Here is an 18,868-nt window from a genome sequence, read left to right on the forward strand (position 1 = left end):
CCGGCCCCGCCCCGCCCCGCGCGGCGCAGCCCCGCCCCGCCCCGCACTGCCTCAGGCCGCCTCGCGCCGTTCGCGCGTCCGTGGCCGCAGGCGGCTGCGCGGGGGGGGGAGGGGCGGGGGCTCGCGGCTCTGGGTAACTGCCTCTGTGGGGGCGAGGCTTCTGTGGGGTGTGGGGGCCCTGTGGGGCTGGCTCTGTGGGGTGTGGGGGCCCTCTGGGATGTGGAGGCCCTCTGGGGCTGGCTCTGTGGGGTTTAGGGGCTCTGTGGGGTGTGGAGGCCCTCTGGGGCTGGCTCTGTGGGGTTTAGGGGCTCTGTGGGGTGTGGAGGCCCTCTGGGGCTGGCTCTGTGGGGTTTAGGGGCTCTGTGGGGTGTGGAGGCCCTCTGGGGCTGGCTCTGTGGGGTGTGGGAGCCCTGTGGTGTTGCAGCTCTGTGTCACCGGCCCTGGGGGAGAGGGGTTTGGGGCTGTGTGGGGTCTCGAGGCCCTGTGGGGTCTGACCCCTGGGCGAGGCCGGGGCAGAGCGAGGCAGGGTTCCCCCTCACCATCCCCACCGGTGTTTCCCTAAAGCCGTGCGCTGTCTGTCGCTGCCGGAGGCCAAGTGGGGCTGAGTTGTCCTTAGTGCCGTATTTCTGAGTCAGGGCCTTTCTGCCTGGTGCAGTGCTGTGCCTGGCTGCCCTTCTCCTGCCTCTGCAGGCCTGAGGGGCCTTGAGGGCTGAACTTCTTGGTGGCTTGTGGGGGATTTAGGGCAAGCAGCTGCCTCATCCAGATTAATAAATTACCTTTTGCTGCTGGCTAGGAACACCTGTGGAATATATTGGGCTGCTCTGTTCATGTTTCGGGCAGTTGTTTTATATTAGGAATCCTGATTTTTCTGTCCGTGTGTCCATTCTTTATTACAATTTCAAATCAGAGCTCAAAGAGAGAAATTTATTCCAGGAGATGGTGGGAGAGCAGCAGAGGAGAGGGAATCCCAGTGATGTTCGCTTTCTGTTCCTTTTTCACTCAGCTGTTCCCCGTTTGGTGATATTTTGAGTCCTGTCAGCATTGTGTTGCATTCAAGAGAGGCAGACACACCGTGTGGCTTTTGTATTCAGGTAGGCAGCCCCAGCATCAGCAAAAGTTACGTGGAGTCTTCTGTTCGTGTCTGAATTCAGAGCCCTGTAGTACGTTTTTCTGTGTGTAGGTCAAAATGATAGTCTCTGCCTTCCTTACCCCAGGCAGAGTTTAATATTAACTCCCTGTGTAATACAGAGCTTCAGAATTTTTCTCTTGTCCTTGATTCCTCCCATATTCCTTTTCTTTTTTTTTTTCTTTAAGTCAGTTCGAGATAGAGATGCTTCTCCTAAGCTATCCTGGCCATACTCCTCAACCACCCACAAAGGATTGTGTTTCAGTGTGTTACTGTCTGAATGGCTGCAGTCAATTAGGTTTTGATGGAGTTGTCACTGCCCAGGATAAGTCAGGAGTGTCTCACTGTGACTGTCACCTCAAGCTCAGGTAAGTGAGTCGTGATTGTTCCTTAATAATCTACCCATACAGAACAGGCGATGAAATAAGGAAATGAATATGAGAGGGAAGCTGCTCCCATATTCTCATTAAAATCCCAGTCACTTTAGGGTTTTGTTTTGTTTTGTTTAAAAAGGGTCGTTTTGGATTCAAACAAAAAAAGGGTGATCAAGACAAATCTAGAAACTAGTTTTGTGTGAAAACAGTTGTCAGAGTAGTAATACATGGGGTGAAAAAAACAGGCTCCATTTAGCCAGTCTGGCTGTCCCATCACAAAGTTAGCCCTGGAAAGGTCTCAGTTACTGAAGTGACTCAAGGAGCTTGCTAATGTGTGATGATCAGAGGTTAAAAAGACATCCCAGTATTTTTTCACCAGTGAGAAAAGAACAGTATGCAATATTTCCTGTTCCACAGCATCAACTGAAGGACAAATCTTTATTGGGTTTTAGCAGCATAAGGTACTGTGGTTCTGGCTGTTGGTGGTCCCTACTAGACTGTTGCCTGCCTCTGAGCCCTGTGGTTATTTGGATAAAATTGATGTTTCACAGTTCTTTTTCCCCAAAGAAAACCTCAGGATGCCTGAATGTCTGCTCCCTCCTTATCCCAGTGATGAGGTGAATCCCAAATCCCTACAAGGTGCAATAGCTACCTACCGACTACTTGGCATCCTGCCTGAGGACTTGCTGAAACACCTCATTCCTGAGAGGAAGTGTCTTCTCCTGGAGTTACTGCCCTTTGCTGGTGCTAGGCATCCTTCAGTTTTGTAATGTCACCTGGCACTAATCTCCAGTCAACAGATGCCCAGTGTAGGTCTGGTCTTGCAAGCGGCATTTCCAAAATGGTGGTTCTGCATCTGCCCCTTTGTATAGCCTTCCCTCATGGTCGCATTGGCCCCAGACAGTGGTCTTCATGCTGTGAGCTGGATGGTCTTGGTGCAGTAGCCTCATAATAATAAATGTGAGGGTTGCCTGTCCTGCCTTTGCCACTGTATGCCACATGCAAACAAGTTGTGGGATCTATCTCCCTCTCTCTGCTTTGTTTTGTTTCTTTTTTGTGTTGGCTTCTTTGTGTTCAAGCTTCAGACAGTACAGAGTAAAAGCATGAAGCTTCCCAGCTGTAGTCATTACCCTTTCTTACACATTATTTATTCGGCAGCAGCTTGGCTAAAGATACTGCATATTTAAGCTTGATGTCTAAATTGTCCTAAGACGTACCAGTGATCAAAGCCAAAGATATCCTTTTCCCCCTTTAAAATAACAGTTACAAATAGCAGACGTTATTTCAGTAATATATAGTATTATGTAGTGTAGTATACCATTTTATAATATTGTACATAATGCTATGTATAATACAGTGATAGTTCTAGAAACTTTGCTGTTCTTTCATATTAGAGCCATGGCTTGGTGTGTTTGATCTCAGTAAAAACTGATATTACAAGATTGAAAATCATAGTGCCATTCTGAAGCTAAATAGACTTGTTTTTTTGAAGGTAAAGTAGATGTCGTATCTTTAGCATTATGATGATAAAATTTTTCATTTTGAAAGGACATGCAGAGGGGGGGAAAAAGCGTCTTTTATTGGATTCTTTCTTCCAGTTCACAGTGAGCATGATTTCAGATTGCACTGACTTTTTAGCAGCTTCTACAAAGAGATCAATGTCTGAGTGTTCTCCGCAGAAGCTGAACTAAGCTAGTTGATTATATTGACTGTGTATCTGGAGCACACCTATATCCTTCATACGTTCGTTGTAGCTAAATGTTAAGCAACATGTTCCAGGAAGAACAATGCTGACTCTGTACACATACAGTGATGGGCCTTGAGCTAGCTATTCCCGGTCAGGAAAGAGATTTCTGAGATATAGTGGGTGGTCCTGTGAAAACAGCAGCTCAGTGCTTAATAACAGCCAGAAGAAAGTCAGTTGTTACTAGGAACGCCGTTACGTATGTCGATGTCTCACCCGCATCTGAAGTACTGTGTTTTGTTCTGATCTCTTCATCTCAAAGAGCGTAGCAAACTAGAAGGGGTATAAATAGTAGAACTAAAAAGGGCAAAAAAGGATCAACTATGTGGAACGGCTTCTGTAAAAGGACTGACTAGCCAGGCTAGACTCTTTAGACCGGAGGGGGATAGCTAAAAAGGGCTCTCTTAGATGTCTGTAAAGTCTCAAGCAGTATCTTGAATGTCAGCAGGGAAAGGGGGCACACTCGCTCTTCCAATAGCAAAGTGAACAGGCATCAGATGCTCAAAGCTGAGGGAGATTATCGATGTGGTTAAGCTGTGACATCTCTGCCACATCTCTGGACACTGGGGCTACCAGAAGCCTTCTGCAGAGGTTAAAGAATCCGTGAGACCAATGAATGGAAGAAAAGTCCATCCAGGTTGCTAAGTAAAAGGTAGCAGTGTGCCTGTGCACAGCAGCACCTAAGCACAAACTTCTGGAAGCTCTGTGACTGCTGGGAGATACTGCTGCTCGCATTCACTAGTGCACTGTCCCCTGAGCATCTGACTGTAAAGTCAGTATTTGAGGATTGCATCTGAGCCAGTATGCCTGGTATTACAGGCTTATATTTTGATTCACTGCATGCTAGTCTGGTTAAAGCAGTTAATAGCCTAACAATTGTGCAGTGAACTGTCTCCATGCTGGCAGCAGTTGCATCTCACTTAAGCCACAAACGCATCCTTAACCGCAGTGTAGACACAACATGTTTTGCAGTGGCTTTACTTGCTCTTTTGGGGCTCAGCCACTAGATGCCCCTGTGGCATAAGCAGGAAACCAGAGAAGACTTGTGCTGCCATGACACACAGGGAAAGCAGCTGTGTGCTGCTTAGTGGGGTGTGTGTGGCTGTTTTCCCTAGTACCTAACTTGAGCAAAGATCGGTGGTTCTGTGTATCAAACCAGAGGCACTGCCTCCATCTTCTATTGCTTGAGTTCTTTAAAAAAATGCATGCTGCGATTCTCTCTGACATGTTGTCATTTCTTCCTCTTTGTGGGCTATGAGCTACCAGCTCCCAGTACAGCCCCCATCTAATGTGGGAATCCATCTTTTCTCAGCAGAGGAAAGAGAGTTTGGAGGGCAGACCCGACAGGAGAGAAGGTCAGTAAGGGCTACATGAGGCAGGAACAAAGAAAACAAAATAGAAAGCTGCTGAGGGCAGGATCAAGCACTCTTTTTTGGTAGCGAGGTCAGTGGAAAGTACATCTGGAAGACAGTAGGGTTTTCTGACACTTTGATACACTTCCATCCCTGGACAGGACTGACATTAAGTCAGACTTCTTTTGCTATGCTGTAATTGCTAAGGCAGTTCTGCTTATGGCACTTGCATCTTTAATACCATGTTTAAAGTTTAATGCCAGGTTTGGACGTGGTCACCAATGAAAATGTAGTATGGGTATGGCCGATTGCTCAGCCTGACTCTGTATTTGACATCTGTCTGCCCCTGAATTCGCCTTTGCACGTCTACAGGATGAGCAGTGCACAAGCATGACTGTTGACCTGTTTGCTTAGCTCTGTGAATGGTTTGGGGTGACAGTGACCAGCATGTTTATGACACAGAGCAATAAAGCTGGGTTTGACAGGAGATCTAAGGACTCTGCGTGGCACTGAAAGGACTCTGCTGTTTCATTTGGTGCCTTGTAAAAGTGCCTTATTCCTTATAAAGGAATCTTCTATTGCTCCAGGGTGTGCAAATGTTTTTGGAAGCTGCTGGGTATCTTATTCTTAAAGGACCTTCAACCTGGAGTGTCTGTATCACGGGCCCTGGGACACGCAGGCAGCATTGCAGGGTCTGTTCTGATCCAGCAATGCTTTGGCACCTGCACTAGTGTATCGGTACTCATCCTACCCATCCACCAGTATGGTCACAGGTTTGTATAGACTTGACTTGATAGGTAAATATGTGGTGTCAGGTCCCAGGCTTGCCATTCTGGTAGGTTTCAGGTAACTCCCATTTCTTAGAGCACTGGGCACTGTCTACAGTTCTTAGAAGATCACTCATTCGGGATTATCCCTCGGGGTCACGCAGCTTGATTCCTGTGCTCTGCCCTTGTAGGGTTGTTGCTGAGGTGAGTTGACCCTTGTGTCCTCCCCATCACCTGAGAAGGAGGTTGTGGCTGGCTCTGAGGGGTGCTTCTCATCTTCAAGGAAACCAAGTGGAGATTCGTCCATTTTTTTGAATGTTTACAGCCAGCGTTTTTAGACTCGAGAGCTAAAAGGATTGCGCCTGGTGAGGAATGGGAAAATTCCCATTTTGATGCAAAGCGAGTCAGGGCAGGTAGTGCATAGTCAGTCTCCCACTGCTTGGGATTGGCTTTGATAATATCTGTGGCTCAATTTCTGCCCAAAATTTTTCCTCAGAATCAGCATTCCTAGAAGTCTTTCTGCAGGGCTACTCAGTGCCGAATGGCGCTGCGCTTACAGCTGCTCTTTCGGCCACTCTTCTCTCCTACAGCCAAGTCAATAAGTCGCACACCTACAAGAGGCAGGAATTTCATAGCATGACCTAACACAGTCCCTGTGCTAGCACAGCTGTAACTAACAGTATGCAGCAGAAGTCCTGAGACAGCATCTAAATAAATGAGTTTACGTATTTATGTGGGGGTGGGATGTAATAACACCTAATCAACCTAATTTCCTATAGATTTTGGTCTCCTGCTAGATGCTCTAGAAGCTAGTAAGCTGTGAACTTTTGTCAAACTCTTTTTCTCATGGTTCAGGTGTTCATGATAGCTCTCTCCTTGCAGAGATTTTATAGTGTCTTGGTGTGCCTCAGATGCAAGCTGTTTCTTGGGGCGAAGCTGGGGTTAGAATTGTGTTGAATGTGGAGGCAGTTGGGTTGTCCTTTCTGACACGTTTAATTGCATTGACAGTTTCATGTCTGAGCCAGGAGTTTAACACAGGCATGCTAAAAGCGGTGGTAACTCTAATCTTTGTAGCTGTTTCTCAACAGGCAGGCATCGTGCAGTTCCTCTTGTGTGGCTGCGGTGCTGGGCTTGGTGCTGCTATGTGCACCGCAGTGCAAGAGGAAAACCGCTCAGAAGGACTTTTTCCAGGTGACCCTCGTAAAGCTCTGCTGGAGCCAGACCTCACTGTCCCCAGGGAAGGAGCTGCCCCTCACTAAAACACGACATAATTGCAGGCTTGGATTTGCGTCTGACCTTAGAGAAGGTTTATTTCATACCTCAGATCTGTCCATAATGCTCCATTATATTATTATTTTTCCTCTTTACAAAAAGCAAGCTGCAGAGCTGAGGCTTTTCGAGGGAGGACTCCTCCCTGCCTGGCGCGGGGCCAGCACAGCTGTCTGTCAGGCAGGCAGGAGCCCGCTTGCAGTGCCAGGATACAGGGCCACGCTTTCTTCTCCAGGGAGTGACATCTCTTGATGGGTCGCTGCCTGGAATACAGGAACAGAGCTTGCTGTGTGCTGGAGGGTTTCTTGCTCTCCTTGTCTTTTTTTTACATTTTGCTGTGTTTTTGTTTTCAGACAGGCTTTTTAAAACTGAGCCACTGAGGGTTGAAAATATTTTGTCAAGTGACGATGCTGCTCAAAGCCATAGGGGCCATATTCTTGCTACGTTCTCAGCCACGTGGCATCCCACCTTGCAGCGATAATATTTCATCTCGGTTTGCTTTCTTGTGACTCCTCTTATAACGGAGATGAAAGGAAGAGAAACAAATGGCTTATATTATAGGTGTACCTGTTATACTTAGAAAGGGCAGTATCTGTCTGCAGATATTGCTCCTCTAGCATTCTGCTCTGAAATTAGCTGATGTCTGATTTCTGCGTCCTTTCCAAAGCGTTTCCAAAACGGTGTACAATGCAGACAAGGAGTTACCTTGTACTTAAGGGGTGACTCTTCCCAGAGAAGGCCCTTGAATTTAGGGGGCAGCAGTGTGCAGAAGTTTGGCACTTAAAATGGGTGCCACTCTGCAAACTATTGTGTACTCACTTGCCTAAATCAGTTGATGTTGCCTCTGTTTTGAATGACTAAAGATACATTGACACGGTCCTTTGCAGGCAGGCCCATCCAAGAGGCTGGAGAAAAAACAAGTCTCGAAAGAGAAACTCTCTTATTCTGTTAGCAGCAGTGCCGTGCCCAAGCCATGAAGGTCAACAGCTTCTATTTATCTTGCGCTAGGTGGATTTTGAACTCGGGCAAAGCAACCACGAGTTTGCCTTCAAAGGGCTACGTAGACTTATTCTAAATGATACAGATGTGGCTTTAGTGCCTACTTATTCCTCAGTCTTGCAGCAATATGATGGAATTTTCCCATATGTATTCTTCTAGGCATGTAGAGGATGGAAAAAGAGGGTGTGTAACATCATAGCATTTCCAGTGTGGAGAGGCTGAAAACTAATGACTGACAAAGGCTAAAGAATTCCTCGTTCCTTATTTTGCTCTTTGGAGAGGTCTGAAGAGGTACACTGTGATATTTCTGGGGGATGCAAACAAAGACAGGGTGAAATTCGTCTCAGTTTCCCTCTTGACCGTTTGCAAAGTGAGAAAAGTATGTATCAGCTGACTGGCAGGATGGAAGGAAGTGCTGTTAGGGACCTTTACTGGAGAGCTCTAATGTTTTCCGAATGGATGCTATCCCAAAGGAAGCAACATAGTAGGTTGAAGCAGAGATTTACTGTGTCTTTTGAAGCATGTCATGAAACCTACTTCCCCAGGAAAGGCAGAATCAGCTACAGAGGGCAGTCTGACTGGGCTGAGCTGCAGGGTGGGATTTGCCTCATAGCTGATAGTGGGTTGGTACTTAAACACAGATTTCAGGTTGCTTCCAAAATCTTTCGACTTTCTTTTTTCCTGCAGGTTCTTGCTGTTGAAACAGCAGCCCCTTTTTCTCCTCCCAGCCAGTTACTGAATCTTCTTGTATGTGTTAAATTAAAATGTATCTGTTGTAGGAAGCTCGTAGTAAGATGATGGTAACAAATAGAAAATGAGAAGCATTCGGTGTGTACAAGCACTGCTATTCTAGCTGCCAGATTGCACAGGTGAAATGTTAGGGTGAGAGCTCCAAAGAAAAGAGCATACATTGCTAGGATGAGGTATGGTGGTAAGGCTCAGGGAAGAGGAGGACTGGGGCAAACCCAGGAATTCACATGGATAAAGGTTTTGAGCCTCATGTCAGTCAGCAGAGCGAAAGTAGTTTGAGTCTTTTCCAAAGTCATACTAGCTCTGGCTCAGGACCAATTTCTCCTGCTGCTCATGCTGGAAATCAGACCCATGCTGCCCAGAACATGCTTCCAAATTCTTCAGAGCACACTCCTGAGGGTGTCGCAGCTGCAGGGCTTTGCTAGGGGAGGAAAGGAAGGAAGGAGAGAATTAGGTTGTCTGATTTCTGGAGTGCGTGACTGGCTGACTCGCTGACTGGAACAGGAAAGGGGGAACATTTGTGTAAAGCATTCTTGCAGCTTTGCAGTTGAAATCCCCTAACAACGTTTCCATCCATCCTGCCTATCAGCTAATATATACTCTTTCCACTACATCATTTCTCAGTATTGTGTGCTTAATTCAAATAGTGTTTTCTGTTTCTGTGATTTCTTCCTTTTCTGAAGCAGACTGTGTGAGGCCCAGACAGCAGTGAGTTGTATTCCAGTTACCTGTGGTGCTTCTGCGTTGCTTGGAAGCATTCAGCGGTGCTTCTTTACAAAGTAGTCTCTTGATAAGCTTACTCCTAGGTCCTTGGTTTAGAGAATCCGTTTTTTTTTCCCCTGCAGTCATGCTGTGACACTTCAGATGGTCACCTCTTCCGTTGCATCAGCTTTGATATGTCAATCTTGGTGGTACTGTTCTGTAGTCTAAGAGGCTCTCGTGCAATAAGGGATGCATCTGATTTCTGGGCAGCTGTCCAAGCTGGAGAATACCCCAAGGTTATATTTGTAAGAGCTCGTGTTACATGGGGTGGATGCAGTAATATGGAGTTGTTCAGAAAAAGCAGGACTTCAAAGTATTTTTGTTCCATAACTGAACAACTGTGGGCTAGGTTTAAACCAGAGTTTCACTGACAAAATGTCAGCTTATCATGGACAGTGAATGCCAGTGACATTTGATATCTTGCTGTATGGATACCTGCTTTATAAGTGTGCCCAGTTCTGAGAGGTCCTGATTTTCCAGGCCTTATTTCCTCCCTTGAGTCAGGAATTGCAAACTGAGGCTGTTTCTGACCGTGCGCTGGTACAAGCCAACTCCCGATCTTTGCTGTGATTTCCTAACCACGTGCTATTGTTGGGGCCTCCTTGACCAGAGGAATGAAACGAAAACTTTCCAATGTACTTAGGTGTTGTGGTTTTTATCAAGTTAGCTCATTCTTACTACATTGGATGTGAGAGTTTGATTCCTTTGATTATAATGTATCATAGTATAGTGGAATCCTTAGGAAGTGGAAATAAATGAGTTAAGCTGATTTTACTGTACTTGTAGCAGTGGATAAATACAAAAAACCGTGATGCATTTGAATGACTTAAATGTATACAGGAAAACGAATATGCTACCTTTATACTGCTCACCTGTACATTTAGACTACTCATTTTACTAATAGCTGATAATATTCTAATCAAATCTGTACAAGTAGTTAGCTATCCTAACACTAAAGTCTGTGTTTAGACCTCTCAACTGAAATATGTACCAATAGCTAATTTTTTTTTAAAGTATATTTGATATACTCAGGCCTCAGTTTTGCCTCTTGTGGGGCTGAGAAATGAGAAAATGGCGGAGGAAGGTCAACATGCACATCCTCAGGAAAAACACAACCCAGTGGCATCCAAAGCCTACAGCCCTGGCCACACTCACACATCTGTTGCAGATGTGTGCCCTCTCTATGGGTGGGCAATAATCGCCCCTGCTCAAAGGCACGGACCCTCTTTAAGCCAAATGGTCTTTGTGGGAGAAGCCTGTTTCTGGGGTTTCTCTAAGGAAGTGATATGGTCTTGTAATTAACTCACTCCCACGCTCATAGTGTTTCCTCACTTACTATTACACAAATACCAGCTGAATGGGTGATGGTGGAGTTCTTTGGTTAAAGTCCTGAACACCTATTGGAGAGCATCGATTACATTTTCAGGCCTCTTTTCTCTCCTGCCCTAAATACCATTTTCTAGTCTATAAAAAATCATCCCTGTTTTCCCCCTTCCCAGCTAAATGGCATTATAAAGGCATATAGCAGGAATTTGTTGTCCTGTATGAAGAGCTATCTCCAGCCTCAGGCATGTATCTGCATATCTATCTGAATGCTTCACTGCCCAGCCCAGTGTACAGCAGCTGAAGCTTTTTATCTGTTTTTTTCCAGAGTAACCGCAGGAAAAAAAAAAGTAGGGGAGAAGAAAAAAGGCAAACAAATTTTGCAAGTCCTTGCAATCTGGAGCACCAGGCATGAAGCAACCAGTAAAATGCTGATTGATCAGGGATGCTGTATATATGGTAGGAGGCCAAGGCCATGTTAAGTAACTGAAATGTTAACACCTGCTTCCACCAAAACCAGGAGCAGCTAGTGCTGTGCAGACTGGTGCTAAAGGATAAGAAACTAGGCTAGAGAGAAGTTTTGTGTATGCCATTTTCAAAGAGTAAATACATACATTAAAAAGGAAGATTAATTTACTCATATATTCTTGAAGATTGGGAAGAAACTTTATGTAGGAAACTTCCTCCATCTTCACATGTGATATCTGTTGTAGTAAAAGAAATGTTAGAGCCTGTTATTAGCAGAGTGGTTGCTGCTCAGGACAAGCCTGGTTGTGGAGGATGGGAAGTTGACACTTTAATCAAATACTCGTGGTATTAGTCCATAAACTAATCATTGGGATTGCTCATACGTTCCCGCAGAGCTGCTGTTTTCCTCAAACTGAGCCTAGCTTTAGGTCTACCCAATAATACGCTGGAAAAAAGGAGTCTCTCTTGTTTAGTTTTTAGTCCAGGGATCAACCCCAGCATTGGCAGCAATACAGGTTTCCCCCACTGTCCCACCAGTGACTGCTGCTATGAGTTCACTTCAGGGTGCCCCGCTGCCAGGACTCATTGTTCTAGGAAATGTATGTGTGTATAACATGTTCTTCTGATTTGGTGTCTGTCTCTTCTGATGGCTGCTTTGTCTCTCTGCTCAGTTCCTGACTTCTCTTCTGGGTCTCCCTAGTCATAAATGTGCGATCACAGACTGCAGGGTGCCGTGTGATGGGTCTGGCCAAGATCCTCTGTAGATGTCCGCCAAGTGGTTTAGACCAAATGGTCTATCCTAGATCAAAAGGTCCATGAAAATAGTCTGGTCAGAGAAGTTTTGGTTTCAGTAAAGCTGTATTTAACTGGAGGAAAAAAAAAAAGGTAAAAAATAAATAAAAAAATAATAAGACTGAGTCCAAAAGAAAAATAACAAAACTGTCCACTCCAGTGAACACAATATGTGCACACATGCACAATTTTATGTGCATAAATTAGCAGCTCAGGCACAGTTTATGTTGCAGCCTTCATTCCACATAAAAGCCCATTAATTTATAGTCTAATCAAGGACAAGGCAATTTTGTTTTCCTTTGTTACAGCAAACACTGGGGTATGATAGTCTATCAGATATTCACCCATGATAAGACTTCCACTGAAGGAAGGAAGAGTAACATGAATCTTGAGCAAATGCAACTAATCTTGCATTGTAAGGTCATGTTATTTTTAAACTGTGTAAAGAATGCCTAGCAGGGGGGAGAGAGTGTTTGTCTGTGTAGTCCTTTTGATTTGTTTTTCTTTCATAAAGCTGGTTTGGCCTTTTTAGTGATCCGTGGGAGCAAGCCAGTGGCGTGCATGAGCCTCTGGAATCACAAGGGAAAGGGGATGATTCCTAATCCTGGCGCTCCTTTGTGTTTTTAAAAAAAAAAAAAAAGCCTTTTTACAAAATCTCAGGGAATAAGAAACCTTGCTGCCTTCCAAACATCTTCCAGTAAACAGAGTTCGGCCCTGGACTAAAGTCAGACACTGCGGACTCTTATCTGGGTAGCTTCGGGACACCTGGGGCTGGTCTCCATTAGTTGCATCAACATGAAAATAAGAGTAGCGTTTGACGTGCAGTGCTCAGTTGTGGCGTTGGGAGCAAATTGCCCTTTGCATAGTCATTACCACCACGTGGGCTATGCTTTTCTTGGCTTCACTCAGTTTTAGCGAAGTAAGGGTTTTTGAAATTGGCCTTTTGGAATGATGTCAGTCTCCTTCAGAAACTACAAGGGTTTTCTCTATTACTTCGAAATCAGCTGATCTAAGTGGAGCTGCTAATCCCAGTGGCAATGGAATTTGACCCATTTCCAAGACTTTGATTCTCTTTCTCTTGCTGAAGATAAGAAGAGAACCTTATCTTTGTCCAGTTTGGGTGAAACATGGGCTCAGTATCCCAGATAGCAGCGGAGCATAGCCTAGGCTACTCAAGCCTGAAAGAAAAGTTTAATCTCCTTGAAAATGGATTTTCTCTAACCTGGGAATGGATAAAACAGTCTTGTTGCCAAGCATCATATAAATCTTACTGGTCAAAAGTCTGTCTTGATTACTGTAATATGTGAGATCTGGAAAAAGGAGGTGCCAAGATGGGCAATTCAGAGTTAACAAGTAATTTGCCCTTTTTCTTCTTTCTTTTTTTTCCTTTTTTTTTTTTTTTTTTTTTTTTTTTTTTTTAAAAAAAGCTGTTTGCGCCTTCCATGTGGCCTTGGTGTGAGATTTTCAATTATTTGGCTACAATACTTCTTCCTTTTTACAAAATAAAAAGTCTTTATTATCTTTTAAAAGTATGATATGGGAAATTAAACTGTCACAGGACCTGATGATTGGTCCTTAACATTTTTGTGTCCTGAATGCCTGTGGTATTTGCTGCTGCCTGTGGATGCTTTGTTTATTTTGATGTATGCCTCCTCCATTTTATGAAACAAGGCATTGGGTACCAGGGTCTGTTTTCACAGCTAAGTATTTACCTTGCAGAGCTAAATTACTATTAGCTGTCATTCAGACTGAGCTCGTATTTTGGAAGAAAAAAATGAAATTGCATTTTAATTTGCTTCTGATGCTTTTTAACATTTCGATTACAAAAATCAAAATAAGTTTTCATTTAGTTTTTAACTGAAACTTACTTTTTGGTTTGTGTTTTGAAAACAAAAAGGGAATGAAAACTTCAACTTGAGAGAAACCTATTTCTTTACTAAAAATATATTTCTGCAGAAGTTCAAATAACTACTTGCAGTTTTTTATAAAATTGAATTCTTGAGAAACTCTGTTTAAACATCTCTTTATATGTCTTTTTTTGAGGCTCAAAGTGATATTCAGCTAGAGTTAGGAATATATTTCTGCATTACAGGTACTGTGTTTTCCATCCACAAGTATGAATGTATCCATATTTTTATTTCAGATTGGGTGCTTGTTAGCCAAAGACCTGCCAAAAAATGTTTTGAATTTTGCACAGTATCCAAAGGCCTCACAAAGATGAGCTTTGTGTGTCTTATTCAAATACTATTTGCAGTTTGTGCTTTCCATTAATGTAAATCATCTTGAGGCTTAGATCTGTATGTTCTCCTTCACCCAGATATGCATGCTTGTGTAGGTGAGGACTGCAGGGCTGAGACTCGCGAATGAGATTGTGCTGTTAAAACCAGATTTTATACTTTTTTTTTTTTTTAATTGGTTATTCCCTTCTGCAGGGAGTAGTTAAGCTTCAGTAGGATTCTGGTCATTCCTTGTGCAAGGTGCTGGTCAGCAGAGATGTGCAGTCAGAATCTGTCCTTCTAGAAAAAAAGCATCTTGTAGAAAAAAATGTAAAAACAAGGAGAAAAGGTGGAAGGGTGGGGGTTAATTCTGCTGCATTTCAGGGTAACTTCTACAAGCCAATTACAGGTATCATTAAAATGTTTACAGCTTTGTCTTTGGAAGCAGCTAAAACTGCTCTTGTATTCTCTCCATATTTAGCTGAGTCTTTGGCTAGAAGGTAGAGAAGATGTAAAATAAATCAATGTGAAGATACAGGCAGGCAAACAAAAGCAAAATTTCTGACTGTGTAGCTATGACATGAGCTTGTCATGATTATGATGGCTGTGAGTTAGGTTTTTCCAGCTGTTCTCCCCAATGGTTTTTCCTCAACCATGTTATTCAACAGCTGCTTTTCTTCAACAGGAGGGTCCTTCTCAGTGGCACTCTGAACTGAAAAGACCGGATTTTCTGAAGTTTTCCACAAGGAAAAATGGTCAACACAAGGAAAGGATAGAGCGGACCTGTGGATAAGCGCAGAATATGTTGCCCTGGCACTATTTTAGTCTGGTGGGTAAAACTGCATTTAAAATACTACAGATCCCTCCTTGTTCTTGCTTATCTCATCACTAGGAATTGTTTTTATCTAAAAAACGAATTTTCCTAGTGTGTATTTAATTATTCTTGGCTTTTTCTCAGTTTAAAAATTTTTTGCTCTTCTTCGGGGAGCTCAGGATAGAGTAAAGTTTAGGGTGAACTCTAGCTTCCTTGAGGTATTGTCACATCTGATCTCTGCTTTACTGGAAACTGGAATAGGCAGTTGAAAGTCCAGTTTTAGCCTAACGTATTCAGGTCTATGGTAGAATAATAAATAAAAGTCAGCAATCAGCTGTGCTTGGCTTTTGGATAACACTCTCTCCATTTCTGAGGAATGAAGCAGGTGGATTTTTAATAAGGTTTATTTGGCTTGTCAGTAAGTTAGACAAACAAAGAAAGTGGTTATCAGTGTTTATGCCACATGAAGGCACTCTGAAACAATAAGAGCCTGTGGACTTGAATGCACGTTGTTTCTCAAAATTTGACTGAGACTGAAATGGAAGAGACGTTGCTGTGGCCAAACTTTGATCTTTTTTCCATCTCTATGTAGTATACTTGTGTCAAAGTACCACTTGGCAGGAGCTGTCAGATCCCAGGTGTCGCAGAATGGATTAGCCGTTCTGCCAACTCACGACGTACTAACCTGCATATATTTTTCTGCCAGATTTCACGAGCTTTCCCAGTCATATCTGTGTGGACGTGCAGCATGGCTTGTGTGGTATGGATTCCCAACTGCAGGGCAGTGGCCGACCTGCCTTTCAAGCAGGTGTGCTGTCGAGCTGCGCGCATGCAGGGCATCTGATGTTTCCAGGAAACTTTGACTCAACAGAACTCACACATGGAGATCAATCTGTTCAGGCACAGCAGATACAGCCGGTATTTCTAGCTGCCCAGGAATCCTGAATGAATGTATGAAATCGTCAAATTCTGGTGCCGCAGAATTTCTGGCGAGACTTGAATGTGCAATAACTTGAAACGTAGCTTTTTATTTACCTTCTAGTGCTGAATCCCTTAGGTTATGTCCTAAAATTCTCTATCACAGCTCCAAACCTTTTTTTGCTTCATGTAGGAAGGCTGAAGTTCTCTGGTAACCAACTGCTGCCATTTGGCTGGACTTTAGGAAAGGGGGAAAAGGTCAAGATGCACAGTCATGTGGGTTGGTGAGGGTGGATCAGAATGCGGCACCTGGATCTGAAGATTGTTTTTTGATCTGCTGTGAACTTCTCCTATTAAAATTTAAAATACCCTTTTTCCTAAACCTCCTCTGAGATAGGACAGACTATGTGGGGGGGGGGGGGGGAAATCATTCTGGCTGTGGCTCAAATAACAGAAGTCAGGAGATCTAAGACATAAGGCTTGTGCATGATTCTTGTTCCTTTTAGCTTCTGCCCATATACTCAGGTGAAGCTCGGCCTTAGTTCTGAATTTCTTGGCTTGTGGCACTTTACATCATGATTACTGTGCTGTTCAGACATTGTGGGCTTTGTTCGAAATGCTTCATTTGGTCTGAGATTGGCTCAGAGCAGCAGGTCTGAAAGTGTAGCTGGCTTGCTTTCTCTCCTGAAGCAATCAGAGAGGATCAGGTGATGGAGGATGCCTGGATGCTGTCAGTTCATTTGCATGTGAACAAGATAACTTACTATTTCCTTGCGATACACAGAGGGAAATAAACTGAAGTTATGGCCTCCAAGGTAACAGGGGGTTGATAGAATTGTTAGCAGTATGCTGTGAACAAAAATTAACTTCCCTGGCTCAGGCTTATTGTTGTATCCACTGCAGTGATCTTGTCTGATAAACCAAGACCTGGTTAGAAAACATGTGGCAAATCTTAGCATTATTCAGGTGCTTTTAAACTGTCCTCTAAGTTCCTTGGGGAGCAAATGAAGCTTCCCTTGAAATTGAAGCCAGGGTTTCCAAGTCACTTTGGCATCTTTTCTGCTAGCTGTACAGAAGAAGAAGGGTATTCATCTTGTTCCCTGTGGCTGCAGAGAATTTCAGTTTTGGCACCTTCAAGTGCTCTGCTTTTCTGCTCAGGGTATTTTTGGAATGTATTTTAGACAGAAAGACAGGATGGTCAGAAATCGGACACAGCCTGACAGATGGCAGGAGACAGCTTCCAGAAGTATCTGAAGCACACTTGGAAAAATCTCCTCTCTGATCTCAGTCACAAGGAGGAGAGCCCAAGCAATTCACATGGACGGCTTGGTGCGCTGAGCCCAAGCCTAATCTCAGGGGAGATTTATGCCCGTGGAGCTCTGCTGAGGTGGTGGCAGTTACTTGGGACTTACCCTGATGTGAATCTGGGCCAGCATGTCCACAAACTGGCTCTAATCTCTTGTCTTTTAAATAATATATATATATATTATTTTTAGGAGAGAACTTGAAAATGACAGTCACTTTATTGCAATAGCTGTAAAAGTTGACATGAATGTGTCGATAGATCTGCCCAAACTTCATCCTCTGAAGGGAAAATATGATTAATAGTGGCGTACTGGCAGTCAAGAAAACACCGTGCCATTAACCCTAGGGAAGGTTTTAAGCCCATGCAGTGTGGTTGCATCTACTTAAAATCATTGATATCTACTTTCCTTTTTCTACTCTTCTGTGGTTGACTTCTTTATCCTCATTGATTCCCTGTTTCTTATTTATTTTGCCTCATCTGAAGATCTGTATGTTAAATTACATAGTAGGAAGCATATAATAAGAACTATCCAAAACAGAAAAGACTTACTGATATGCTAACAGACTTCTCTGAACTTAGGCTCCTCTCAGGAATACCTGCTACATTTGCTGGCCTGAAAGTGTCAACAGGTCATTACCTCTTTTTAGCACACCGGAGGTGAGAGGAATATGGCTTTGAGGTTGTTTCCTGCTTTTGGTAGAGAAAAATTTCTTTTGCCTTACATAGCAGTGGAGGTCTTGAAAATGGAGGTGCTTCTGACATTGGAGGGATAACCTTTTTAACCCCAAGAGGTCTGAGGTAGACTTAATAAATTAGTTTTGATAGTAAGAGAAAACAGCAGGGTCACATCCATTAGCAGTGGTCAATAGAGCATCATTGCTTTAACCTTGCTGTGGAGGTAATGAAAGGAAGTAGTTTCTTGCCTGTTGTTCCCCCATATAGCATTTAATTCAGAATATACAGCTGCCACATGAGCTCTGCGTATATACTGCAGGTCCCTGACAAACTGACTCTGGTTCATGATGTGGTTATGCATCTGTTTTCATCTGTCAGAATTTGCTGCTCTGCAAAAGGCACGGTCTTTTGTCCACTCTGTATTCGTGAATGGCCTCATGGTGAAAAGGAAAGGTTAGCTTTTAACTGGTCTATTCCCTGGTCTCACTCATTGGGCAGCTGTGTTAAAGCTCATGTGGTAGAAAGAAGTAGTGAGGAATGTGCAATTAAAATAGTTAAGCTGGCAGTATGGATTGATACTGGTTTAAACATGTGTGTGCAGGTGACTTCACTGATGTTGGCAGAGAATAAAATTGGTTGCCGAATTTGCCCTTCAGTGTAGTCATAAAGCAGGGCAGTACTTGTGACCTTCAGAGAGCTCTGTGTGACATTCATGGCAGGGTAAAGCTAACACATGTGAAATGTGACTTTGGAAGAAAGCTGGCTTATGATTTGCATGTGAGAGTTCACCTGTGTGTGTTTGCACGTGAAGATGACCTTTCTAGTAAAAGGTACAGGTCTTCGTAATCCACTCATTTATAAGTGTGCTTTTCCTTTTTGTACGTGTGTCCTCTTCCATATGTATATCCAGCTTGGATTGCTAGAGGCTGGAGCCAAGCAAATAGAGGAATAACTAACAAAACCATTTCCCAGTCCTCTGTATTTCTTTCTTTGCCAAAGCTCCTTCTATGAATTGGAATGATGGTCTGGTATCTTCCTGTAGAAAAATGGTGGAGTCTTTGCTAAACCATGTGCTAGTCACCAGTGAGCAGCAGGGAGCCTTGTTGGCTTGCTTCTCCCAGCTTTGCATGTTTGTGAAGCTTATCTTTAAGCTGTGAACTCCTCTGCACCTGGTCTGTCTTCCACTCTGTCCCTCTCTCTTTCATCTGGTTCC

General features: G+C 43.7%; 1 protein-coding gene across 5 annotated transcripts in view; it reads left to right on the forward strand.

Annotated features, from left to right (window-relative positions):
- The first annotated feature begins 20 nt into the window (after window positions 1–20).
- CPS1 (carbamoyl-phosphate synthase 1) overlaps window positions 21–18,868 on the forward strand; it is a 117,013-nt gene continuing 98,165 nt past the window's right edge. For 2 of the 5 annotated variants that reach the window (XM_064515337.1, XM_064515333.1), the window contains exons 1-4: window positions 21–133; window positions 1,004–1,091; window positions 1,315–1,494; window positions 14,628–14,771. Coding sequence is in view for 3 of the 5 variants with exons in the window: in XM_064515333.1 (XP_064371403.1) it covers window positions 14,745–14,771 (27 nt within the window). In the remaining 2 variants the exon portion in view is untranslated. Of the gene's footprint in view, window positions 134–527; window positions 1,092–1,314; window positions 1,495–14,627; window positions 14,772–18,868 lie in introns of those variants that run through there. The other 3 variants (XM_064515334.1, XM_064515338.1, XM_064515335.1) reach the window with 3 other exon arrangements.

The sequence above is a fragment of the Dromaius novaehollandiae genome, chromosome 7 (assembly GCF_036370855.1).
Source record: "Dromaius novaehollandiae isolate bDroNov1 chromosome 7, bDroNov1.hap1, whole genome shotgun sequence".
Taxonomy (NCBI): Eukaryota; Metazoa; Chordata; class Aves; order Casuariiformes; family Dromaiidae; genus Dromaius; species Dromaius novaehollandiae.